This window comes from Hyperolius riggenbachi, chromosome 10 (assembly GCF_040937935.1).
Source record: "Hyperolius riggenbachi isolate aHypRig1 chromosome 10, aHypRig1.pri, whole genome shotgun sequence".
NCBI lineage: Eukaryota > Metazoa > Chordata > Amphibia > Anura > Hyperoliidae > Hyperolius > Hyperolius riggenbachi.
This window is the reverse complement of record NC_090655.1, coordinates 29,202,691-29,230,322: the sequence shown is the minus strand read 5'-3', so window position 1 is coordinate 29,230,322 and position 27,632 is coordinate 29,202,691. Positions and strand designations below refer to the sequence as shown.

The window sequence follows — 27,632 nt, the reverse complement described above, 5'->3', positions numbered from 1 at the left end:
TCTGGATTTTGATTCAGCCACGTCCGAATTTGGTCAAATCCTTGATCAAGGGTATCCGAGCATCACTACTGTGGAATTCTCAAGTCTTATCTTCTGATTATTTACTTTACCCCATCAATTACCTGTGTGGAAGAGAACCCTCCATAGGGGTTTTGTTGTTTACTCAGCCAGTTGACAATCTCAGCAGCTTTGCCCAAGTCTGGCTGTGGGCCTGAGAGGAGAGCCAGGAGCACGTAGGCGGTCATCTCCACCTCTGCAGATGAAGCGCGGTACCAGTATGAATCTGTAACAGGCGGGACAGTATCCCGTTTCCAGTGAACCTGTCTATCTGTAGAAATAAAATAAAATACCACATAAGTAGTGTAAACCATGTTCCTGTCTTTCTTTCAAGACTGACTTAAGCACTTCACTTTAGGCTTCTCAGAACTTCAGGATTCAGGTCAACCACTCTAGGGCAGTAGATTCTGGAATTGTGGCTTTTTTTTCCTGAAAGCTTTGGGCATGAAGAGCATAACCATCCAAAATTATTCACTTTCAGCCTGATCTTAAACATAGTTTTCATTCCATATCATCAGGTCATTCTTTTAATAATTAGTCTCCAAACTGTGCATATGGTTTCCACACAACTGATAAACGATTGCCAATCATTTCATGCTTTGCATATGTAATAGTATTTTCATAAGGATTTTCATCCTTGTTGTTCCTCCAACTCTGAAGTAGTGCACTCAGACTTATCAGTGTACGCTGCTTGGTGGACAATATTTCTCGACAGGCATCTGTGTTGGGGAAGCTAGTTTCCAGGGCACACTGGTTGCTGTAGCATCAACGGATGACTCTAAGTAAGTATCAGTTAGAGGTTAGGCTCCACCTAGATTAGGAGCATTAGTGTTAGGCAATATGGTAAGGGAGATTAGTGTTAGTTTTAGGGGTAGTGTTTAAGGATCAGGAAAGTGTTTAGTGAGGTTAGGGTCAGGCATCACACTCAGTGACTTACCTCCACGTATGGCTTTTTCCTCTAGTTTTGCCAATATAGCCTTCCTGAGTTCTGTCTCTCCGCACAATGTGAAGGTGTAGGCCAACAGAGCCTGGGTGTATACATTACTCACACCAGGAGCTGCCGCGCGCAGACAGGACACTGCTTCTTTAACAAGAGGAACCTAGATATCAAAGAGATCAGGTTACAAACTCAGAACCTTCTAACTATAAATAGTTAAGAGTGATACAATAAGAAGGAGAAAAATTCTGCATTTTAAAGTCCTTGTACGCTTTCTTTTTTTAACCTTCTTTCTCCTGACCCTGTAACAAACATTATTAAGTATTGATGAGCTTGAATTTTTGTCAAAGTCATCTCCGTGCTAAAATTTGCATTTTAACTATTTACTGCGCCAGGTGCAGTATAATTATGGCCCGGAATAACTTCACTTGAAGACCCAGGGCCGTGAATCTAAAGGTGGCCACACACCATACAATAAAATGATCCGATTTTACAGCAATTCGATAAAAACGATCGTATCTCCCGAAAAGATCGAGAGCTTTTTTTTCATTCGACTGAAAAATACGATCGGATTTCCCGGTTTTTTTCGATATAAATCGATCCGGAATGCCAGATATTTCTTTTCAATTTTTTTAAAGATTGTATGGTGTGTGTTAGATTGTCAATTTATTAATATACACATCCTAGCAATTTTGTCAGAGTTTCCAATCAGTTTTATCATAATTGGGGAAAGATTGAACATACGTGTGTGGTACATTGGTCATATTTTTGAAATGTTACAATCAGTCAGAAAACTTTATTGCAATTCTTGAATTGAACAGATATTTAAAAAATTGTATGGTGTGTGGCCACCTTTAGTCTTCTCGTTCCTGTGAATGCTACAATCACCGCTCACCGCCCATTATTGGGGAGATGAATGAATGGGAACGTAGTTCATTCATCTAAGTCCCCGAGTCAATGAACTTCGGCATCTATTAGATGCCTGCTTCATTGTATCTTCCTGGTGTTATACTGCCACGCATTACTTCCAATTCAGGTACTTACGTAAATCAGGGGCTCTGGCAATTGCTACAACTTGAAAGGGGAATAGTATTTAATGGGAATTTCAGCGGGTCAACCTGTCCCCAACTCACCAGAGGCGTATTAATACATACGCCAATTAGGCTCCTTTCACGCTATATACATTGCCTATCCTGAAAAATAAAATCGCAATGGTGGTATAAAGTGTTGCAGCACAGCCTACCTCTGCAATGTGACCCATTCAATGCAGTATACAGTTTATAGACTTTATGCTTGCACCACATGCATCACCTGGTAACACACTGAATGCCGTGCATTATCCCATCAGAAATCATAACAAAAGTAACACCTGAAAGCTCCCATTGACATATACCAAGAAAACAAGAGAGAACATCGAGAGACCAATATAAGGCAGTATGTATTGATGTGAGTGATGAGAGGCAAGTATGTAAAGTTGTACTCACAAACAGGGCCGGATTTAGCATACGGCACTCTAGGCACATGCCTACAAGCACCTTATACTGCAAAGGTGTTTCTCTGAATGTCCCTGTTTTGCAATTCAAATGCTGGGAGCGCAATCGCTGTCACCACCACGGCCCACCCACAATCACGCCTCCCAGCCGCACACAGTTCAGTTGCCAGCCTGTGGTCTTGCTCCCCAGCAATTTGATGGCCTGCATGCAGGCCAGGGTTGGGGGTGTGGCTTGTGTTGAGGGATGGAGCTTAGGTCACCAGAACACCTCTGCCTAAAGGATCCTGAGTTGTAAATCCAGCCTTGATCACTAACATGAGTTACCACTAAGGCAACCACTGTAAATGCAGGTGGGGAGATTAGACCTGTTGTTGCTCTCTGTAGATCTGGAAACTAGGGGTTAACACCCTTCCACTATGGGTTGACTCAAACAATGTGGAAATGAACAGAGGTGCCAAAAGGATTAAAGTAGCTAAAATTAAAAAAAAAAACAACAACAACTGGGGGAGGCAGTGGTGGGCTTACCTCCTCCAAGCAGACACAAAAACAGGTTGATATTATATCAACAAGCACATTTATTTATATATACACTCCAAAAGGTCATGGCAATGCGTTTCGCAGGTGTGGCCCCGCTTCATCAGGCAATAGGGGATAGGGCATACAGCAACAAGTGTCTATGTCTCTTCACAGAGGGGCTAGGCTGAGACAGAGACACCTGTTGCTGTATGCTCCATCCCCATATTGCCTGATGAAGCGGGGCCACACCCGTAAATCGCGTTGCCATGACCCTTTGGAGTGTATATATATATATAAATAAATTTGCTTGTTGATATAATACCTGTTTTTGTGTCTGCTTAGAGGGGGTAAGTCCACCACTGCCTCCCCCATTTTTAAAACAATGTTTAGCTACTTTTATTCTTTTAGGCGCCTCTGTTCATTTCCCCATTGACATCTAATTGCATCACATTGTGAGTTCTATTTTCAGTTGCGTCTCGTCGCAATGGACGTCATGTGAAAGGAACCTTAACCTCTCAATTTACTTTTTCAGATATAATTCCTTGCTGAAAATATAGAGAGGAGTATAGAGACCGCTTCATCACAATTCACATGCCCATTGGACAGCACTAAATAAATAGGAATTCTTACCTCAGCTGAAAAACCAGCTTCCAAGAGAGCCATTGTGACGTAAGCAGAAAGAGAGATTTCATCATCCACTCCACCCTGTAATACAAAAATCCGGAAACATAATTTATCATAAAAAAACAAACTTTAATTTATAAACATACCAAAATTGGTTTAAAAAGCCAAAGGCCCACAGCCTGGGCAGTGCTAATCTCAATTGCCGCCAGGAATGAGCAGAAACTATGCCACTGCGAATGTACGCATCGTAGTTTGCATCTACGCATCGTAGCTCGTAGGCAAAGTTTCAAAACTACGCTTACGAATTTACGCATAGCGAAGTACCGCTACGCGTAGTTTATGCCCGCTACACATAGTTAACATGTGTATCGCAAAGTAAACTACGAATGCCATACTCGCGTCTATTTTTCAGCGTATGCTTACTAAAATTACGCATTGTAAAGGGGAATGTACACATAGAAGAGTTCCTGGTAAAAGCATTTAAATAGGAATTAATGCGTAAATTTTTCCGCATAAGGGCATAAGCGTCCGCATGCACTACGCTTTGCACTACGCGTAATTGCGTATTTTAACGCATAGTCTACGAAGTGCATATGAAGTGAATATTTGATTTCGAAACCGTAGTTTGGTGAAGCATAATTGCGTAAAACTATGCGTAATTCCAGTGTAGCGAAGTTGGCTGACTTCGACCATCCCTGAATTAACTGTACTAATTAGGCGCAGCCACACCATTGACTTCTGAAAAATGCAAACCGAAAATTGCGTACAAACTGCAAGAAAATGACAAGACTCCCAAACCTACTCTAAGGATTGCAAACTGTTATGTAAATCACACAAATTAGCATGCAAGGGTTGTCCCTGAGTCAAGAAATAATCAAATGGTAAACTTCAATATGAATGCACGCACCATCCCTAGTTAATAGCTGTGTTTCCAAAAAAGAAAGTACCCCCAAAAAGGTACACATTGAGTATCATGCAAATTGTATGCAGTCACTAGCAGGCTTTAATGATGAAATTAGCCATCCTGTTCAATTATAAATGGTTATAATCTTCATCATGTAGAGCCAACCTCAAGTACAACAAGTTCATCCAAGAATCATGCAATTTGTTTGCTTTCTACGTCCACTTTTCTTTTAAAAACTAGACTTCTGTTAAATAATCCAGGTTTATAAAAGTTATCAACAGTAGATAGAATAATGCACATCAATACGAAAGACAGGCAGCAACTTAATCACAGTTGCCACAAGCATTCAAACAGCTTTTGGTCATCCAGTGATTCATTTTCAGGGCAGTGACCCAGCCACAGTCACTACAGCTGTAGCAAAAGAGCAATGCCAGTTATATCAAAAGCACACAAATGTACAAGGACCCAATTGCAGTCAAGGATGGATAGCCAGGTAAATGCTGTATGCAATCCCAGGCCGACAGAGAGATGGTGACAAAGTTAGCTTCCAGATATAGGTCGTTATTCCAACCAAAGTTAATGATGCAGCGTGAGATTGGCTCTGTACTTTACATGATCATCAAATCACCTTCATGGCGTTATTGAAGAGTCTCCCCACACTACGGAAGCAGCCTCGCTCATTCCGGTGATCCTGAAGCCAAGAGGAAGAGTGTTTCAGATGGCTGTCATCTATGAAGATGTAAGGGCGAGCTTTGCTGAAGGACTTCACGACAAATGCAGTTAACCTGAACAAAAACAAAAAGTAGCAAAAAATTACCTGTAAATGGATTTAGGCGGTAATCCAAGCACAACACCATACATCCATGGTGGCCATCTCATATGATATCATTATTATTCCCAAGTATACACTTTTGGCGCCGAAGATAGAGATCACCTTAGGCACACCTATAGACCTGAGGAAGCGGATGTGGCCGTGAAACGCGTTGTCATTTGTGCCCCAATTAAATTTAAGAAGTACTTACCACTACCTTATGTGTGAGTTTCACTACAATAAGGTAGGAACAATAGTACCTTTTTCTAATTACCATATTACCTATTAAAACTACAGATATATGTCCACGGGCGCCTCCTACCATCTCCCAATTCCAATGTATGGCCACTTTTACGTATTGAAAACATGATAGTTTCTTTCATTTGGATGTAAAACAACAAGTAGAGTGTAATAAACGCTGGAGAGGCAGCTGCGGGGAATAGCACTACCACCGCAGCTGCCTCCAGCCCCTTGTTTAGCAGCATGTCCGGGCCTCAGGCGTCTAGCACGCCGAGGACGGAACTGTCAGTTGCACATAGGGTTGCCTTGTTGCGCGCGCATAGACGGGACCTATATGCGGGGAGGAGGCGCGTCAGCTGACCGGCTGGTCGGCTGACGTCAGAGGAGACGCTCGCCGCTCCTCATTGGATGATCGCTGGGGGCGTGCCTGGAGGGTCTCCTCTGCTTCATAAGCCGTACTGTGTCACTCGCAACTTGTCTGCTGTTGCGAATACTTCGTGTTAGCGCTCAGACCCTTAGATAGTTCCGGTGTGCTTTGATCCGGGAGGAAACCGGGGATTTCACACAAGGTAGGAATTGTTTGATAGCCTTAATCATTACCTTACTGTATATTATTTGTGTATGTCTCTGGCTCGTTCTGACCTCTCTCTTGCTAAGTGATTCCGTACCTTTGCTCATCTGATCTAGTTGCCTACCCTGCCTGTTTATATCTTTCTTCATTTGTAGAAAGGACTATGATATAAAGATAAAGCACAAAGTCTTGTAGATCTTGTGGTACAAAAATATCCAAGTCCTTTCTACAAATGAAGTGAGTTGTTTTGAAGTGAAGTGGATCACATCAAAAAGGACCTAAAGGTTTTTTAGTCTTTCTCCTGAATAAATATAAAAAAGACATCATCCCAATTATAATATCACTGTTTATATCTTTCTGTCTCTGCCTCCCGATTTTGTACTGCATCTATCTGTCTGTTGCCAAACCCGATCTGTCTGACTACTTTACTCTCACCAGAGGGCCCTTGTCTCTGGTGAGAGGCATTATACTGATTATACCCACCAGCTCCTCTGGTGAGGTGTTACTCTTATCAGTATTACTGTTGCATCAAGCACCATCTGTATTTGTTGTCACATCAGCTTCTGATATACCAGTATTATAGGTGATTCTGCAGATCACCATATAATCAGGTATATATCTGCATTATAGGTGATACTGCAGATCACCTAATAATCAGAATTCTGTCGCTTGCTGACACAAATCGTTACATAGAGTTATACTTTTACTAATACTTTTTTTTTTTTTTTTGGTGCATGCTTAAAGTTGTAATATTTCAATTTGATTTCCGTGTATAAGTAGTTGTGCAAATAAAAAAAAAAACCTGCTACATATTCTTTAATGTTTTTAAATTGGGTTTAAATGGCTTAATTTAAATTAGATAATTGTATTTTGGACATTCTAGTTTTTGGAACATTGAAGTATTATTAATACTGCAAATATTGTATTTTCCTTTTAGTATTTTTTTATTATTTAATATTTTTACATATAGCTGCTTTTTTTTTCTACTTTCAAGTTTAAAAATATATTATATTGAAAATACAATATACATGTATTTCTGCAACAAAAATTCTTATGCTTCTGAAAAAAATGTGAATATCAAAAAAATGGCAGCATATTGAATGAGCTTATTTACCGGAGCAAAACTCACCAAGTGTTTCCCTCCGGGTCATGCTTTCCAAAGGCGCTGTATGACCCATCGTCACGTTTGTATGTCAGCTGTCGCTGATACCCTAAATAGAATGCAAGGAATAAATTATATACTCATCCAAATTACATTGTGTAATATGTTTTATAACAATAAATATCACTGAGGGAATGGTAACAAGTTTTAATTGTTAAGTATCACCAGGTAATTACACAGATTCAGTACATTATTTGCTCAGCGCACATCCTTCAATAAATTTTACTTCTATGTCTTCAAATCCATTATTCATATTTACTGTGTCTTGCATCAATATCAGCAGCACCTCCACCATAGACACCCAGTAGTGAACAGACTCACCAGACGTATTGGCCACTGTTAGACTGGCCAACCATGCACAATTCCAGAAAGCCTAGGTGCCTCAGGATCCTCGTGTCAGTACTGCCCAATATCGTTTTCCTCCTTTGCAAGACAAATCCGCTTTGTGCTAAGCATCCTGTAATTGCAGGCAGTGCCAGGCAGGCACATTCCTCTTGCTTCCTGGTCTCCGGGAGGCTGACCTGCATTTCAAAAACAACCGCTCTGCAGTGCACTGCAAAAACTGTATACTTCCACCAGGATACTGTTTTTGCAGTGCAGAGCGGTTGTTTTTGAAATGCAGGACGGCCTCCGGAGACCAGGAAGCAAGAGGAATGTGCCTGCCTGGCACTGCCTGCAATTACAGGATGCTTAGCACAAAGCGGATTTGTCTTGCAAAGGAGGAAAACGATATTGGGCAGTACTGACACCAGGATCCTGAGGCACCTAAGTTCTCTGGAATTGTGCATGGTTGGCCAGTCTAACAGTGGCCAACATGTCTGGTGAGTGTCTATTCACTACTGGGTGTCTATGGTGGAGGTGCTGCCGATATTGATGCAAGACACAGTAAATAGGAATAATGGATTTGAAGACAAAACAAATAATGAACTGACTTTTGAAAGGTTTACCTAAACCTGGTGGTAGCGCACCCTGCGGGACAATAATTCCTTGCTATAGCGCTTTGAAATTTGTATGTAATTACACAGATTGTTTTCATTCCAATTGGAATACAATAACACGATACTTTGAGATATGGGTTTAAATAAATTATGAGAAAAAAAATCAAAACTAATAATTATCATCAACTACAACAACAGCAAATATAATAGTATATAAAGCACCAACATCATTTCATGGCTCCATAGAAATAAATATGATGTACATAATAATACAGACAATGATATACACTAAATATAGACACTGGTACATAATACAGAATTAGTAGGCATAGTAATTACAGTGACAAATGTAGCATGATGATCAAAAATGTGTAGCGAATTTCAAGACACAAAAGGGTGAGAGGGCCCTGCCTTTGCAAGGTTACAATCTAAAGGAATAAGGAGAAAACTAGAGATGGGGTAGACTACAATATGTAGATTACAATATGTATAACCTAGAGGCAGTGTGTTTTCAGGTTACATTTAGTAAGGAGTACAACTTGACCAGAGTTTGAAAGGGAATGGCCTTAGTTAGAGAGTAAGCTTGTCAGGAAACGTACGTTTTCAGAGAGCACTTAAAGATTTCAAAGGTTGGAGAGTGACGGTGTGTTTTGGAAGGAGATTCCAGAAGAGGGGTAAGACATGTGAGAAATCTTGTATACGTGAATGTGAAGAGGTGATTCTACTTACTTCATCCAGGAGACAGAATTTAGCATTAGCAAAGCATAGGTTCCAGCAGCCAATCAATATAGCCAGCAGCTGTATTAAATGCCCCAAAAAAGGCTAATAGTATGTTACTAATTACAGTTTTTGTTCTTCACTAGTTGACATATAAGATTATGGTAATAGAGAAATTACAGATAACATTTACAGTATGTTAGTGAGAACCAGAACCTCCAGAATGCTGTAGCTACATTTAGAACTCCTCTAGTTAGAGACGTCAGAGACATACAGTAGCTAAAAATCATGAGGCCCTGTAGCAAAATGTTGATGGGTCCCCAATTCAAGGCACATTTGAGCAGTAGCACCTTCCTAAATGTATATGAGTGGATGTGGTAGCTTAACATTAAATACAGTGCATGGAGGCAGAGATATATACAGTAGCCTCTAAAACAGGGGTCTCAAACTCAATTTACCTGAGGGGGCCGCAGGAGGCAAAGTCAGGATGAGGCTGGGCCGCATAAGGAATTTCACAATGGTGGTGCATCGCCGCCTCTGCCCGCCCCTCTCACTCTTCCTTCACAGAGAGGGGCGGGGAGAGGCGGCGATGCGCCGCGATTGACGTCAGGAGGGGCAGAGCTGAAGCTGAAAGCTCTGCCCCTTCCAGGAAATGCCGGCGGATTGCCCCCCGGGCGATTTGGGGGCTCTGCAGCCCTCGTTTAGTGGCGGGGAATGCGGCGGATTACTTGGGAGCACTGAAGCGAACTATAAGGAAGCTTTGCCGGCGAGGGCCACAAAATATTGTATCAAGGGCCGTAAATGGCCCGCGGGCTGCGAGTTTGAGACCCCTGCTCTAAAAGATCCAAGGAAACAGGCCATACCAGAAACCTTGGCTGGATGGTGGGTCTCCCATACACAATGCTAGATATATAATCTGAGTAATCTTAACATTTGCATATATAACATTTGCATATATATATATATGCTACAACTTGCAGTTCTATAAGTAGTCGGTGCAAAGTGCAAAGTGACAAATAGCCAGTTCCAACCCCTGACCTAAATCTATGCAGTATAATTGTTGCTCATTGCCCATACAGAAGGACAAAAACCTTTCAAATGGCTCAACTCTATAGTAGAATCTACTATTGATGATGACACGCGTTATGGCACAGAGCACCTATGAGCAGGCATGAGCTCCGGATGAAATCCGAATGAGTTTCATTCAGATTTCCTCCAGATAAATAGTGCAGCTGAGTGGGTGGGTGAGGGAGGGTTAAACTTACCCAGAAGCCGTCTTCTTTAACCCGTCCCATGCTGCATTCCATGCTGCATTCAAAGCCGCGTTCTCGTGACTACAAACATTTCCTCCTTCCGGGTTGAAGGAGGAAGCGTAGTAGTCACGTGACGCAGCTGGGAACACAGCCGTGGCATGGATTAAAGAAGAAGGCTGCTGGGTAAGTTTAACCCCATCAGGTGCACTAATTATCTGGTTGAAATCCGAATGAAACTCATTCGGACTTCATCCAGAGCTCATCCCCGCCTATAAGAGCTTGTGAAGCAGCAATTATTATTATTATTTTGTATAGCAATGGACCTTTGTTGTGATGAGAAGAAACCATGTTACTGAGCAGCATCCTGACTGATTGGGTACAGGAGAGAAGGTGCTAAGGCATGCAAAATAGCATGGATAAGGCTATGACATATTTCCACCTAGTAAGAAAACAAACAAAAAAACCCTTAAAGGGACTCCGAGCTCTGAAAAAAAAGGAAAGTTGTACTCACCAGGGGCTTTTTCCAGCCCAGTGCTGGTCGGGAGGTCCCACGCCGGCGTCCTGGCTCCTCTCCTTCTCCCCGCTCCGGAATGGCTGGCAGGCCGCAGCCCGGGCGACACTCTCCCGAGTGTCGGGCTGCTTCTTCCGCATATGACGAGGATTACGTCACACGCCGGCTGCCTCACGTCATCACGGCGGCCGGCGTGAAAGTACTGCGCATGCGCGAACAAAGCGCGCATGCGCAGTACTTTCACGCCGGCCGCCGTGATGACGCGAGGCGGCCGGCGTGTGACGTAATCCGCGTCATATGCGGAAGAAGCAGCCCGACACTCGGGAGAGTGTCGCCCGGGCTGCGGCCTGCCAGCCATTCCGGAGCGGGGAGAAGGAGAGGAGCCAGGACGCCGGCGTGGGACCTCACGATCAGCACTGGGCTGGAAAAAGCCCCTGGTGAGTACAACTTTCCTTTTTTTTCAGAGCTCGGAGTCCCTTTAATTTTACCTACCTCCATATCAAGAGAACTAGCACAACGTTCATGTTCATGTTCATGGTACCACATCTATAATAATGGATATTCTCCAAAGATCAGGGATGCCCATCTCCAGTCTTCGAGCGGCTTATCCAGGCCAGTGTTTAGTATGGAGTGAGAAATGGAGAAGTGTGTTCTACATGATGAACCACACCCTTCCTGATTTAGCTCCATCAATGAATTTGAGCTGTGCTAAAAATGTTGAGGACTTTTTTTTTACTCCTCTTGGACCTTTAATATATGAACTGTCAATCCCACATTTTGAGTTTTGTGTCAATTTTAATAATAATAGAGAGAATGTTACACAAAAATGTGTCTTGGCCCTCGAGGACTGGGGTTGGGCATCTCTGCGACAGATGTAAGCACTCTTTTTCTTTCCATGTCTATTCAACTGCACATAAGAAAGTATGCGATGGAAAAAGTCAAACTATTGAAAAAAAAAATTGTGTCTTACCACTCTCAAGGAACTTGGTTGCCTTGCTCTTGATCTCGTGAGTTATTTGATTGGTCTTCTCCAGGTACTGCATAACGAAGATGTTAGGGGCAAAGAGGACCATATTCTGTTCTCCACAACCATATGGCATAGCCAGCAGACGGTCTAGATTTTGCAATGCCGTGCCCATTATGTCTCCTGTAAGGTCATAATAAAGACAAGCAATAAATGAGTAAATGACTGGAAAAATACAATGTTTTTAATTCAATTAAGAATCGCACCTTCTGTGAGTAAAAGCCAAAGGCTACATACAGCTATAGGTTAGTTTTATGGCAGGAACATTCAATCTGACATAAGTTATAATCTTTGGAAGTTTAATCTGACATAAGTAAAGTTCCTTATATAACCCTTACCCAGCACAGTTACATAAGCCCTTTCAGAGTCCTTCAGGATTTTCTTAGGAAATTTGAGAGACACTTCTTCTGTCTTACTCTCTGAAAAAGAAAAAAAATAACAATAAATAACACAGATGAGAGTAGGGAAGCCATGTTTGCCGATAACGGAAGAACAACATGCATTCTTGTTTAATATTTTATTTAGGGCCTGAAGCAATAAACAAAAAAAAAAGTGTGCACTAATTAGTGCAAGATACAGTGCCTTTCCAGTCGCTTGGCCCACTTAAAGTGGAGCTGAACTCTTACACAGGACAGAAGGAAAACATAGATACATGCATCCTGTACGTATTTGGTGAGTTTATCCTGTCTAATTTTTCCCATCTTCTGTGACTTATCACAACTGTAATTTGATTTCTCAGCTGCGTCAGCTGGCTTCCTCAGCGAAGCAGCTCATTTCTACACACAGGATGTTAACCCTATGCCTGCTCTCATGAAAAAGGAAGTAGACATACCGCAGATTTAATGCAGGATTTCTATCAGCTATAAAAAATAAATGTTTCTCCTTTAAAGGTTATTATACTTTTGCTGATCTTTAAGAGCAGAGAGGAAGTTCTGAGTTCAGGTCCACTTTAAGGTGAGTTTTATTTCATATGTTAGTGGGTGTGATAACATCCCCACATGTGGCGTTTCTTTAACCACTTCAGCTTGCGGGTTGATTTCACCGTAAAGGGAACCTTACCTAGAAAAAAAAACAAAAAAGAGTTTCACTTAGTTGTGGCTTCTACAAGCCACCTGCAGCCACCCTGTGCCGATGCCATCCTGGAATGATCCTCCGGTCCTCTAGTGGCTGTTTCCTTTTTTGGCGACTGGCCAGTGGACAAGCCACTGCACCTGCACGGCACTAGGTTCTCACATCCTCACTTAAGGTGGCCACACACCACACCATACATTTTTTTAAATATCTGTTCAATTTAAGAATTGCAATCAATTTTTCTGACTGATTGTAACATTTCAAAAATATGACCAATGTACCACACACGTATGTTCAATTTTTCCCCTAATTATGATAAAAATAATTGGAAACTGACAAAATTGCTAGGGTGTGTATATTAATAAATTGACAATCCAACACACACCAAATATCTGGCAGTCCGGATCGATTAAAATCGAAGAAAACGGGAAATCCGATCCGATTTTTCAGTCGAATGAAAAAAAAGCTTTCGATTTTTTCGGGAGATACGATCGTTTTTATCGAAATTACTGTAAAATCGGATAATTTTGTTGTATCGTGTGTGGCCACCTTTAGGCTCACTTCTCAATTGTCGTTCAACCGTCATCTTGCGCATGTGCAGGAAGAGAATGACCAGAATGTTTTATCTACTGTGTATATATATATATTGTCCCTTGTTGCCTGGACTTGTTACAACTTGCTGTTAAACCTCTGTGCATGACTGAATTGAAAACATGTGGATGCATCTCTCCTGTGGCTGGATAGTTAAGAGCTCCGCCTCTGACACAGGCAACCTGGGCTCGAATCTCAGCTCTACCTGTTCAGTAAGCCAACACTTATTCAGTAGGAGAACTGGGGCAAGAATCCCTGCTACTGCCTATATAGTGCTTTTAGTGGCTGTAGCTCTGGTGCTTTGAGTACACAAGGAGCAATGCGCAATATAAATGCTATTTGTCTTGCATTTTACTTTTGAGGAGCTGTTTATGGCCCTAAAGAACCTGCTTCTGAAACGGATCCACAGAAGATCCTCTTTGTGCTCTTTTTCCCAAACTTCAGGTATGGTAACATAACGGTATTGTTTTCTTTTAATTATTATTATTATTATTATTAATATGGATTTATATAGCGCCAGCATCTTCCGTAGCGCTGTACAATAGAATACAGTACAATACACAATACAAAGCATACAATACAAACAGTGGATACAAGAGGGTGTAGCAGCTATAGCAGTGAACAAATTAACAACATATTTTACACAGAGGTGGGAGGTATGTACACCCATTACACAGCATTGTGAGATGAAAGGGTAGAGTGCCCTGGCCAAAAGGCCTTACAGTCTAAAGATTTAAGGTATAGGACAGTAGGTAAAGGGAAGCTGTGTATGGGGTGGTATAAATGGTGATTAGTGGGCAGTGTCCTAGGTAGGAGAGTATGCTTGCCTGAAGAGGTGAGTTTTCAGATTGCGCCTAAAAATAGTAAGCGTGGGTCAGTGGCTGATGTGTTGAGGGAGAGTGTTCCAGAGGAGGGGAAAGGATCAAGAGAAGTCTTGTAAGTGGGAGTGGGAAGACGTGATCAGGGAAGAAGACAGAAGGATATCGTTAGCAGAGCGGAGATTGCGTGTAGGATGGTATCTGGAAATAAGTTTATTAAGATAGGAAGGAGCTATGTAGTGGAGAGCTTTGTAGGTGAGAGTAATGATTTTAAATTGTATCCTTTGTGTAACAGGCAGCCAGTGAAGGGACTGACTGATTCTAATAAGACAATCTTATACCATTTCATGCAGTTTTATTGATTGCAGGTCTTTTCCAGGTCTCTTTCTAGGTCTTTTTTTGGAACTTGGTGGAGCACAAGACAACATACCAAATTATTTTATTGCTTTTGTCAGTGTAGACTTTTTTATTCCCAGAATTATACAAGCAACATTTCCTACATAGGTTACCTTATGTTAGTGGCCAAATTTGTTGTCTCCTTACCTTCTCCCTCCTGGATGCACAGAAACGAACTTTGGGATTTTTCCACCAGGATTCCACCAGGCTGTCAGTAAAATAAAAAAGAGAGAGGACACAAGGTTAGAACCAGTCAGAGGAGCAGCTATGGGTGTGCAAGGGGGTACATATGTCCCGGGCGCAGCATGGCCATTGCACCCCAACGTGCATGAGAGGTGGCTCACTGGCTGCCCGAAGTGCCTCTGCTTCTCTCCCTCCCTCTGCAGAAGTGTTAACAGCAGCAGAATAAGGCTATCTAAAGGGGGCACATCTGGCTATCTAACAGGGTGAAGGAAGGGACATCTGGCTAACTAAAGGGGCACACAGTTTGCTATTTAAAGGGGGCACCACACATCTGGCTAGTGGCTATCTGAATGGGGCGAGGGGGAACATATAACTATCTAAATAACTTTTGACTCCACCCATGACCATGACCACATTTTGATGTGTGGCCACCTCCATTTTGCAGAAGTGTTAACAGCAGCAGAATAAGGCTATCTAAAGGGGGCACATCTGGCTATGTAACTGGGTGAAGGAGGGGACATCTGGCTAACTAAAGGGGCACACATTTGGCTATTTAAGGGGGGCACCACACATCTGGCTATCTGAATGGGGCGAGGGAGAACATATAGCTATCTAAATAACTTTTGACTCCACCCATGACCATGACCACATTTTGATGTGTGGCCACCTCCATTTGTCCAGAGGTGGAGGGCGCAAAAACTGTCTTTGTCCCCTGCTGCTGAAAACCCTGGCTATGCCTCTGGAACCAGTAATCCCATTCAGATTTTAGCTGAACTTAAATTTGGCCCAAGTACCACATATTCAGCTCTATTTGTTGGAACCTAATAATTGCAATGTTTGTGAAAATATGCCCAGGTATTTTGGGTCCTGCTGGAATCCAAATGATCAAAGCAGTCCTCTCTGCTTGGCTATCAGTTTGGCAATGCTATAGTGGTACTCTCTATGCTTTTATTAGACCCCAGAGGTTGCCTAAGTAAAACAAAGCCTGGGATTGATGCCTCATTTCAAGTCATGGCATAATAGAAGCTTTGTTGATCTTTGAAGGCCCATTCCTAAGGTTAGGGAGAAGGTAAAGGCTCATCCACTGTCAACTTAGGTTCTGGCAGTGAGATTGCAGTGAACTTACTTAAATAGAGGGTTTATGATGCAAATGGGGATCCCTAACGCAACATAACATAGTGAGTGCCTCGGTCACCAACTGATAATTCAGAAAAGTTAAAAACAGATATTTGAATTGAAGGACATCCGGGACTAAAAAACATGATTTTAACAACATGCTCCCCTTTATGATAGATGTTGCTAGCCAAATATCCTTTGTTGCGGGTAATGCCATTTGAAGTATAGAGTAATGGTTAAGGGCTCTGCATTCGACATGGGAGACCAGGGTTCGAATCCTTGCTAGGTCAAGTACCTATTCAGTAAGGAGTTCAAGGCAAGACTTCCTAACACTGCAGGGTGGCCTCTTGAGCGCGTCCCAGTGGCTGCAGCTCTTAAGCGCTTTGAGTCCGACAGGAGAAAAGTGCTATACAAATGTTCAGATTATTATTATTATTATAAGTACGCCTTGAGACATGTTTATGAGACGTATGCCATAATGATGTTTGAATGCTTTTAGTTTTCAACTATTCCTTTATGTTTTCAATTATCTGAAATAAAACATTCAGTAATTGGGGCTGTGACAAGTTAAAGTGCAATCAGGAATATGGGTGCCTGGGGCTAATGAACTATAAATATCGGCTATTAGGTACCAAAGAAGAAATATGGGCACCCGATAAATAGCCCGTTCAACCAAAATGTTTCGTTTTTAGTTGAATTTGTGTTTTGAAAAATATTAGTTTGAAATTAGTATCGACAAATATTATTTTATAAATTATCGGTTTTGTATGATTTTTCAAATTTGTTTTCAGAATTATAATTTTGTAAATTATCATTTTGAAATTTTTTATCTTAGAAATGTATTGTTTTTTGTATTAACATTACTTGCAGCAGAGAAAGCGGGTTTTAGGGTTAGGCATCAGGAAGGGAGTTTTAGGGTTAGGCACCACCAGGGAGATCTTAGAGTTAGGCACCACCCGGGGGTTTTTAGGGTTAGACAGTAGGCACTTCTAGGGGAATCTGCCATAGATGAGAGTTTGCTTTCTCTACAGTCATCTGGCAAACCTCCTGTGTGTGGGGTAGTCTGGCATTACTTGTGAAGACAGGACACATTGAGATGTTTCAAAAACCACAAGTGCGGTGTGGTGGCGGGAAAAAAACTGTGTACCATAATAGCAGTATTCAGCACATCAGCATTTATCCCGCAGGTTGCCCTGGTGTTGTTTGAAAAGTACTATTGCTGGTCATCCGTGACTGAATAAAGGCGGGAGCAGGCGTTCTTGGAAGAAAGCAGCAGAATTTATATTCTATTTACTTTTTTGGTTGTTGTTGACAATTGCATTGACCCATACCATAGTGCGTTATGAGGTTCTTTTTTTTTTTAATAAAATATTGTGGATATTTTTTTCAGTTTTTCAATTTAGATTTTATTTTTTATGGACTTAAATTTGTTATTACTTTTTTTAGGAGCGCAACTTCTATCATTTCTTCTTAATGTATAACTACTATGCAGCCTCCATCTTTCTGTTTCCCCCCCTCCATTACTGCACCAGTTTTATTTCCAGACACTGACCTGTACAAGTACGGGTTTCACGATGGTATCAGTAGCTCCTTGTTTTGGGACAACTGGTATCTCATTGTGGCAGAGCTCTTTCGTGTTCACAGCCTCAGTCCGTACCGTGATATTCACCTCTCCTACAAAGAAAGTTATGTGCAACAAATAAGATTTGGGACACCTCCCTCCCAACTTACTAATGCTAAACAGAGATGGTCAATGAGATGCAAAAAAATTCTGAGTTGAGACACATCTTACGCAAATGTATGCAGCTTGAAAGTCCAATTAAATGAAGCAGCATGTGAAGGAGACATCTAGGTCCTAACCCTCCGACTGTGCTTGGGGAATAAACAAAAGATTGGTTGCAGGACTAAAGCTGCTGTCCTGCTCTCAGTGTACATAGTGTGGTCAGCCTTGGGATGTTTATTACACCATCCAGCCAATACAGAAAAAAACAATATCTAAAGCATAGTTAAATTTGCCAAGCTTTAGTTACAGAAGGAGAAATCTAGACTTTCAGTTCTAAAATAAGCTGTGAATCTCAAAGTTGGTGAGATTCAAGTCTTCTCTAATTTTTACTGAGTTTTAGGGTTCGGAATCACTTCTCACCGAGTTTCATGGCCTTCAAGTTCCATCTGAAGGTTTTACTCTCATCAGCACATAGGCAAAGACTATAGACACAGTCAGCACAAGGCGTCTGTTCAAGCTCCTCAGTGGGCCCCAGAGTGATTTTTATCTGTCAAAGAAAAGACGTGTTAAAATATGATGATGCCATACTAAATAGTCAGAGATGTCTAGTGTTACTGTGCATTGTTACTGTACATTGATCTTTTTTGTTTCTTTGTTCACTTCGGTGGTGGTGGTTTTGGTAGTGGTGGTGTGTGCAGGGCAGCCATCAGGGAGGGACAACTGACACCCCCAAAAGCGCTGGAAGGGCCGCATGTGCTGGCTGTGGGTCTGTGGCTCACTAACCAGCACACCACGTTCCAGCACTGAGAGAAGAGTGACATCGCGCTTGAACATGGGGAGCAGATGAGTGTGCCCACTACAGCTGACTTTCTATACTGGGGAACCACCTATATCTGGATACAGGCTACCTATACTGGGGCACTACCTATACCTGGCTACCTATACTGGGGCACCACCTATACTTGATTTGTTAACCGGGACTACCTGTATTTTGCTAGTATTTGGCTCCACCCACAACATGCCATTGTCACTCCCACATTTTGGCGCATCACGCTGTGCATGCCGCTTTCTTCAGTTTCGGAGCCATGCACATTTTTCGCCATAGCGCACTTCACGCACAGACACGGGGGTGGGGTGGCAAGTGGGTGGGCACAGCAACCAATAGGTTGGCCCTGGAAGGGGGAGCCCAGGCCTGATGATGTGTGAGGGGCCCCAAAATTTCTGATGGCAGCCCTGTGTGTGTGTGTGTGAGTGTGTGTGTGTGTGTGGGGGGGGGGGTGTATTTGTTAGAATTAGTACTTAAAATGTATGAGGTTCTTTTTGTTCTTTTGCAAGTGAAATTGAGATATTTGTTTTGAGCACCACCTGCTGGATTGAGTGGAAACTGTGGTAAAGATAATGAAAACACCAACACCATAAAGGCTTAAACATCATAAAATAGATTCATAGAAGTATATTCACTAAACCCTATTAAACTTAGCATGTGCAGGCAGGGCAGATAACGTTTATTGGGCACTAGATCAGCATCAAAAATACTTCCAGTAGCTATAAATTGTTGTATATTGGTATTCAGCCCTGCCTCTCTACTGAGGCTTGGTCTAGGCAGTTTATTAAGTGGAATCCCCCCTTCCTTGAGCATTCTGGGAGACCAGATATCTTTTCTACTGGTTTTAGAAATCTCAGTAAACGAACATTCCCCATGGCTGCACCTGCCAGTACTAAAGATGTTGCCGCCTGTGATACATTTCAGAAAGTAATTCAAGGAGAGGAAAGATTTTACAATGGGAAAACATTGAGGTAATAATTTTTACATGAATATTTTTTTAAATAAGCAGTTTTAATATTTATATTATCATGACATCAGCAGCATCACTAACCTTGATACACTGTTTCAGGTAGTTAAATACAGAAGCTTTCAGGGTGAATGTTTCTCCTCTCACTACGGAGTACGGGAGGGTGAGATCCACAAAGAATGGCTGGAAGACTCGAAGAGAAGTCGCAGGAGAAAGGCCAAATCCACTGCTTCCCAAGCACACAGCTCCTGCATTCCAATCCGTGATAGTGTCTGGGGCTGTATGATGGAGCTCAACACTGCCAGAGTCTCTACTCAAAGCATGAAAGAGAGAAGATTGTGTCAAAAAACTCAATAGATTATGCCGTAAGGCCCTGAAAAGCCAGGCTCCCTATAAAACGTCTTGTTTTCCCGCAGGGGCGTTTTCAAGCATAGGCATTCCAGGCCATTGCCTTGAGTGCTATTGGTGCCGTTGGTCCAGGGGGGCGTTTAACTGGATTAAGTCCTGCCCCCTGAATAATCTCTGCCCCCATTACTAATTTTTTTTTGTAATATACTGTATATATCCATATATCTGTTCAAAAGCTTTACAAGAGCCTGATTTTTTTCAGTCATGGAAAATCATGCCGATTAACAATGTTGCCCAAACGTTTGCATCCCACTGTACAGTATGTCTGAGTTAACATTTTAATAGCTTGCATGTTTCAATCTGGTGGAGGGCTTTTAGCTAATAAATGGCATTAACCTAAACCAAAGCTTGCTACGTCCAGAAATATATGAGTAGCATTGTGAAATTTAAATAGTGCCTTTCAGGGTAAACTGTTAATGAGCTGCCTTTCAGAGCTTCCACAGTTATACTCTGTAATTCTGTACTTTAAGTGACACTAATACAATTCATGATATCATTTTTTTTTATTGCATGTGTAGTACAGATAACAAATACAACAAATAGACAGAAGGCGGAGCCAAGCTCCGCCTACCAAGCGGAGATGTGTGTGCAGCAGCGTGCGCGACCTCCTGCAAAAGCCAGCCCCAGGACTTGACGCCAATTGGCGTTAGTGGGTCCTGGGGCTGCCGCCGCGGTCGCGCCCTTTGGCATGACGTGGTCTTTAGGTAGTTAAATAGTGGTGGGCAGAAATTATGCCCATGCATAATTATGCATTGTATTTTGTAATAACGCATTGTAATGCAAAATTTGTGAAATTTGCATGTAAAAGCAATCACTAAACATAACTGTGCATGTTAGTGTAATTTGCGCATAATTTCGGACGCAAACGTTTTTAGGCACACAGACAGACTTTTTGTATTTAATAATAGCTGCACATGTGCAGTATACTGGCTGATGAATGCAAATTATTTTTTCACGTGGGAACACATTTTCCGCATTAAATGTTTAACTAATAGCCGCACATGTGCAGTACACTGGCGAATAGATGCTAATATTTGTATGCGTTGTACATGAATTACACATAATTGCAGAATTACAGGCATAATTACAATTTATAAACTGTAAGCTGTATGTAACATAATCACAATTATGCAATGCGTAATTGCAAAAAATTATATTTGCGTAATCGTAATTGACCCATTATGAGCACCACTACCTTTGAACTTCCCAGCAGTAAAACCTTATTTGAAGTTGTCTTTCACTGTTTCATTGATGTACAAGTGCTTCAGAAAACAAGATTGTCTTAGATCTAAGTTGGGTCTAAAGGTGGCCACACACGATACAATAAAATGATCCAATTTTATGGAAATTCAATAAAAAGGATCGGATCTCCCGAAAAAAATCGAAAGCTTTTTTTTCATTCGCCTGAAAAATCAGATCGGATTTCCCGTTTTCTTCGTTTTTTATCTATCCGGAATGCCAGATATTTTTCTTTCTGAAGGTTGTATGGTGTGTGTTAGATTGTCAATTTATTAATATACACACCCTAGCAATTTTGTCTGAGTTTCCAATCATTTTTATCATAATTGGGGAAAAATTGAACATACGTGTGTGGTTCATTGGCCAGATTTTTTAAATGTTACAATCAGTCAGAAAAATTGATTGCAATTCTTAAATTGAACAGATATTTAAAACATTGTATGGTGTGTGGCCACCTTGAGACTGAGAGTTTAGAGAAGCTCTTTTTTGCATAGATAACAAATTAAGTTTCTTAACTCTTCCTGTATGAGACTCATATCTTTAGCTACTAATGTTCTATTTCTAAGTTGTACTACACATACAATTCATTATTTCATACGTTTATTTTCACTTCAGATTCCCTTTAACCCTCAGGGGGCAGCGCAGCAGTTTTTTTTATTTTTTTAAATCATGTATCGAGCCTAGGGCTCGCTACATGACAGCCGCTGTGCAGGGGACCCTCTTCGATCGCCTCCGGCGATAAAGCCCGTCCGGAGGTCCCGTTCTGAACGGGATTTCCATTAGGGCTTCCCCCGTCGCCATGGCGACGGGCGGGATGACGTCATCGACGTTGTGACGTCAAAGGGAGTCCCAATCCACCCCTCAGCGCTGCCTGGCACTGATTGGCCAGGCAGCGCATGGGGTCTGGGCGGCGTCGCGGCGGGTAGCGGTGAATCGGCGCTGCGCGGCAGCAATCAGAGTGCACACACAGCTAGCAAAGTGCTAGCTGCGTGTAGCAAAAAACAAATTATGCAAATCGGCCCAGCAGGGCCTGAGAAATCCTCCTGCGCGGCTTACCCCGAACTACGTGCGCGGGTTACCTCCAGGAAGGTTAAAGCCTGGTACTCACTTTTAATTATGGTTGGCCAATTACTGACCAATTTTACCACTTCTATGTAATATCCTCATATGAACAGATATTGAAAACTTAAAGCAGATTGTGTAGGTAAACCCTCATATTACATAGAGGTGCCAATCAGTCAGCCACTGGTCAGTGATTGGCCAATCATAACTGAAAGTGTAAATTTACTGCACCCCACCGCAGCTTAAAGAAAACCTTTACTGAAAAAAAACTCTCCTGGGGGTACTCCCACGGCAGTCTCGCTGCAGCTCCCGGAACGCACAGGCGACAATCCCGACAGCCTGTTCAATATTTACCTTTTCGGGCTCCAGTGGGGGCGCTGTTGCGGCTCTTCTGACGGAGATAGGCGAAAACAGCCGATCTCTGTCGGGTCCGCTCTACTGCGCAGGCACAGTAGAGCGGCCTGACGGAGATCGGCTATTTCCGCCTATCTCCGTGGAAAGAGCGGATACTGCGCCTGCGCTGGAGCCAAAAGGTAAATATTTACATCCCCGCTGCACCGGGAGGATTTTCGCCTCTGCCGTGGGACCAACGAGGACGGGGAAAGCCTCGATAGGATCCGGGAGCTTCCCCCACCTGAGGTGAGTACCCCCTAGGGGAGTTTTTTTGTTACAGATTTTCTTTAATGTTTATATATGGGAGAGTTTAACCTCTTAAGGACCGTAGGCTTACACCCCCCAATGACCAGGCTATTTTTTACACTTCAGTGCTCTGCAGATTTAAGAGCTTGCTGCAGAGCCATAGAAAGCCCCCCCACACACACACACACACACATACACATTTCTTCCCACCAACAGACATTTCTGTTGGTGGGCTCTGATCACTGCTATAATGTTTATTATTTTTTTTGTATTTATTTTGGAGGTTTTAATAAATTTAGCTAATTTTTTTTTTAATACTCTCCTCTTTCCGCCAGCCACAGTGATCGGCTCTCAAAGACATCAGTCACCCAGGGGGAAAGCCGAGTGTCACGGCTGTCCCCAGTACAGCGCTGCTGTAGATCGCAGTGCTGTACAATGTAATGTATAGATGGGGATCATCGCTGGCAGACTGATGACGGAGCGGAACTCTGTCACTCAAGCGGGGATGCACGCGCATTAGCCCCCTGCAATCTCCACCCCCAGGAATCCCGGTCCCCAGGACTTCACGCCAATTGGCGTGAGGCGGTCGTTTAGAGGTTAAACTCCCAATGTTGCAGTATGCTGCGCCGGAAGTGCCCCATCTAATGCACTTTAATACCTACATTACTGCGCGGCTCCTGCTGCGTCGATTTGCATCAGGCTGGAAGTCATGTAAATCTATGGTAACACGCATGCGTTTTAAAACCCTGCCACAGTTATTTGCGTCGCGCATGCACGGAAGCGTATGTTAGAAATATGCTTCTGCGCACTTCATCGATTGCCGAACAGGAAGTAAGCATCACTTCCTGTCTGGCCAGATGAGAGAAGGGGATTACTACTTACTAATGCAGTAATCCCTGAAGGCCTGTTGTTACCGGTGCAGTGTGACCACCGAACTACAAATCTGAAGTGTGAAGCCGGCTGAAAGTTGACCTGATTTCTTGCACAGGGCAGAAGTAAAACAGAGGAATTCACCCTGTATGTATGTAGAGAGTTTAGCCTGTCTAATTCCCCCTCATCTGTGACCAATCATCACCACTGTAATTTGATATTTTCATTTGTATCAGCTCAGGAATCTCCTCTATTACTGCAGAGCTGCTAATTTGCAAACACAGGATGTTAACCCTATGTCTGTCAAAAACCTGAGCGGTTCTTGCCTTTTTCATGATTGCTAACTCAGTAAAGGACCAGCCCTTAAAACATTGCTATCATATAAATCCAGCATAGCGGGGTCTGAACCCTCTATAACAGTAATTATAGATTGGCGGTATACCTTGAAATGAATCAGAGCACTCGGTATATGATTTTATATAAAAAATAGTATTTGTTTATCATAAAGCTTATATCCAAAATATGAACAGTTCTAAGTAGTGTTTCCTTCTAACAGTATTCCATCTCATCAAGGCTTTAGAGCCAAGCGATCATCAATCTTCTAAGTACATTCAAAAAAGAATATAACAGTTGTGTTATGTAGAATAAGATGAAAAGTAGTCTCATCTCTATCAATAGCTGTGTATCTAGTAGCTGTGTAAATCTTGTAGTAATCTTCTTAAAGAAATAGCATAAAAAATAGCTTCTAAAAAAAACTTCTTGCTAACATCTTAACAGAACTTAATGCTGAACAATTAATAAAGTAAATCACCAGAATATTAAGCATATTACCCCTTCTCTGTCATCTCTTCAGCATCTAGAACCACTTGTGGGAAAGCAGCTTCTGCCTCATATGTCTTCTCAGGAGATTGGTAGGCTTGTGCAAATTATGAGCTTTCATCTCCTACTTTTATAGTGATTGGATGCAATATGGCTGCCTAATCTGGAATTTCCCTGAATCCCAGGTTCTGATTGGCTAAAGCTTCCGTGCGTCAATGATTTATCATGTTTTGAATACTTAAATCATAATATTATTGTTTATAAATTCTGATTAGGTCATTTCTGACGCAGTGTAACAATTGGTGTCAGCACACAGAGAGAATTTGATTATTGATGATCTGCAGAATCATCAACAATACAGATGTATACCTGATTATGGATGATCTGCAGAATCACCAATAATACAAGTATGACTAACCTCTGGACACCTAATGAAGGGTGATAGTGTTTCTTATAACAGTAAGACGGATGAGAGAGTTCACCTGAGGAGCGGGCGACTCAGACTGTACTGTAGCCGGTGCTCACCTTATGAGTGGATAAGACAGTCCGTGCTACAGCCAATAGACATATGAATACTACAACAAAGAGAAGGAACACAGTAATGCTGTACAGCTGACCACCTGTGGAGCAAGTGATACAGACTGTACTGCAACCAGATAGTGTTTGGTGCACAGTATAAGGAGAAGTGATCCTAATGATGCTTGACCAAGGATCCCCCTGATGGTACCGACTGTTTTGCAGCCTAGGTGTAGTTAATACAGTTGGTGCTGCGGACTAAGTGACACATGCAGTACTGCTGCCTAAGAGCAAGTGATACAGACCGTACTGCAGCCTAAGTGTACCTGCAAGCAGGTATAACAACTAAGTATCAGTATCCTACACCTAAGAGGTAGGTGTAAGCCACTAGTTTCCCTCACCAGTGTCAGGGCCCACTGATGCGGGTAGCGAGGTCAGACAGACAGAGTTTGGCAACGAGCGGACAGATGCAGTACAGAACGGAAGGCTGATTCAACGTCAAAGACAAGCAGGGTTGGCAACGTGAATCAGATAGGCTGAGGTACAGAATCGACAAACGGAAGAATAGTCAGAGCAAACAAAAGGTCATAACAGATAAACAATGTAATAGTACTTTAAAGCTATCAATCAGAATCTGACTAAGTGTGGATCCCCGGCTCCAGCCGGTTCTAGCACACTTTGGGATCTGACTAGGGTCTGAGCGCTAACACACTATAGCATTCGCAACAGCAGACGTGGAGCTACTGACAGACCTGCTCTATATATAGTCAGTATGCTCCCTAGCGCCGCCCCAGCCACTCAGCCAATCCGGATGCTAGCTGGAGTCAGCTGACCGCATGATCAGCTGACTCCCCTCTTAGCTGCATAAAGGTCCTGTCGCTCTGCTCGCGCGCGCATGGCCCTTAACCTGTGAGCAATGGAAGGACCTTGAGCACATACCCGTGCGGCAGAGGCTGCTGGTTGACACGCGGAGATAGCCGCCATGCCGCTTGACTCAGCGGCGGTATCTCCACTATTCCTTACAGTACCCCCCCCCCCCCCCCCCTGAGGAGTGGACTCAGTCTCTGGACACTTCTTACCCGGTTTTTCCGGGTGCAACTCATGGAATTCTTTCCTTAATTCATCAGCATGCATGCGACCACTCGGCACCCAAGTTCTCTCCTCCAGCCCATATCCCTTCCAATGAACCAGGTACTGTACCGAATTCTGCACTAATCGAGAGTCCAGAATCTTCTCAATCTCATACTCCGGTTGATCATCAATCATCACAGGGTGGGGGGGGGGGGAATCCACATGCACAGCAGGCTTTAACCACTTGATGACCCACCCTTTACCCCCCCTTAAGGACCAGGGCTGTTTTTAGTGATCTGTGCTGGGTGGGCTCTACAGCCCCCAGCACAGATCAGGGTGCAGGCAGAGAGATCAGATTGCCCCCCTTTTTTCCCCACTATGGGGATGATGTGCAGGGGGGGTCTGATCTCTTCTGCCTGCGTGTGGCTGGCGGGGGGGGGCACCTCAAAGCCCCCCTCCGCGGCGAAATTCCCCCCTCCCTCTCCTACCTGCTGCCCCCCCGGAGATCGAGGCTGCACAGGACGCTATCCGTCCTGTGCAGCCAGTGACAGGACGTCCCCTGTCACATGGCGGCGATCCCCGGCCGCTGATTGGCCGGGGATCGCCGATCTGCCTTACGGCGCTGCTGCGCAGCAGCGCCGTACAAATGTAAACAAAGCGGATTATTTCCGCTTGTGTTTACATTTAGCCTGCGAGCCGCCATCGGCGGCCCGCAGGCTATTCACGGAGCCCCCCGCCGTGATTTGACAGGAAGCAGCCGCTCGCGCGAGCGGCTGCTTCCTGATTAATCAGCCTGCAGCTGGCGACGCAGTACTGCGTCGCTGGTCCTGCAGCTGCCACTTTGCCGACGCACGGTATAAGCGTGCGGTCGGCAAGTGGTTAATAGCGACACATGGAATGATCTCACGCCTCTCATGCTGGCTGGGAGATCAATTGCATAAGTGACATCATTAATCTTTTTTGAGACAGGATATGGGCCTATAAATCTGGGTCCTAACTTGGGTGATGGTTGTTTCAAGGCTAAATGCCGAGTAGAAATCCACACCATGTCCCCTGGAGAAAACTTCTACTCAACAGACCGCCTCTTGTCCGCCTGTTTTTTCTGAGACTGGAATGCTCTCCCCAAATTTCTCTTAACTGAACCCCAAATCTCCTTTAGCGTCCTTTGCCAATCTTCTAGAGCCGGGAAAGGGGAAGATACCACTGGTAAAGGAGAAAACTTGGGAGATTTTCCCAACACCACCTGGAAAGGGGAAAATCCTGAAGATGAACTTCTCAGGTTATTATGTGCGAACTCTGCGAATGGCAGAAACTTTACCCAATCTGATTGTGCCTCTGTCACATAACACCTGAGGAATTGTTCAAGGGACTGATTAATTCTTTCGGTCTGGCCATTGGTCTGTGGGTGGTAGCCTGATGAAAAAGACAGATTCATACCCAACTGATGGCAAAAGGCTCTCCAAAATTTCGACACAAACTGGACTCCCCTGTCTGACACCACATTTTCCGGAATGCCATGCAGCCGAAAGATGTGTTGAATGAAGAGATCAGCTAACTCCT

The 27,632-nt window shown here is 43.1% G+C and overlaps 1 protein-coding gene across 1 annotated transcript in view; it reads right to left on the bottom strand.

Moving 5' to 3' along the window:
• The window catches only part of LOC137535246 (alpha-2-macroglobulin-like), a 151,568-nt gene that overhangs the window by 16,469 nt on the left and 107,467 nt on the right, over positions 1 to 27,632 (bottom strand). The window contains exons 19-29 of the mRNA XM_068257060.1: positions 19,533 to 19,758; positions 18,076 to 18,202; positions 17,485 to 17,606; positions 14,781 to 14,841; positions 12,096 to 12,176; positions 11,704 to 11,880; positions 7,282 to 7,363; positions 5,159 to 5,315; positions 3,633 to 3,707; positions 995 to 1,157; positions 123 to 328 (exon numbers count right to left, since the gene is read on the bottom strand). Coding sequence (XP_068113161.1) covers positions 123 to 328; positions 995 to 1,157; positions 3,633 to 3,707; positions 5,159 to 5,315; positions 7,282 to 7,363; positions 11,704 to 11,880; positions 12,096 to 12,176; positions 14,781 to 14,841; positions 17,485 to 17,606; positions 18,076 to 18,202; positions 19,533 to 19,758 — 1,477 coding nt within the window. The remainder of the gene's footprint in view (positions 1 to 122; positions 329 to 994; positions 1,158 to 3,632; positions 3,708 to 5,158; positions 5,316 to 7,281; positions 7,364 to 11,703; positions 11,881 to 12,095; positions 12,177 to 14,780; positions 14,842 to 17,484; positions 17,607 to 18,075; positions 18,203 to 19,532; positions 19,759 to 27,632) is intronic.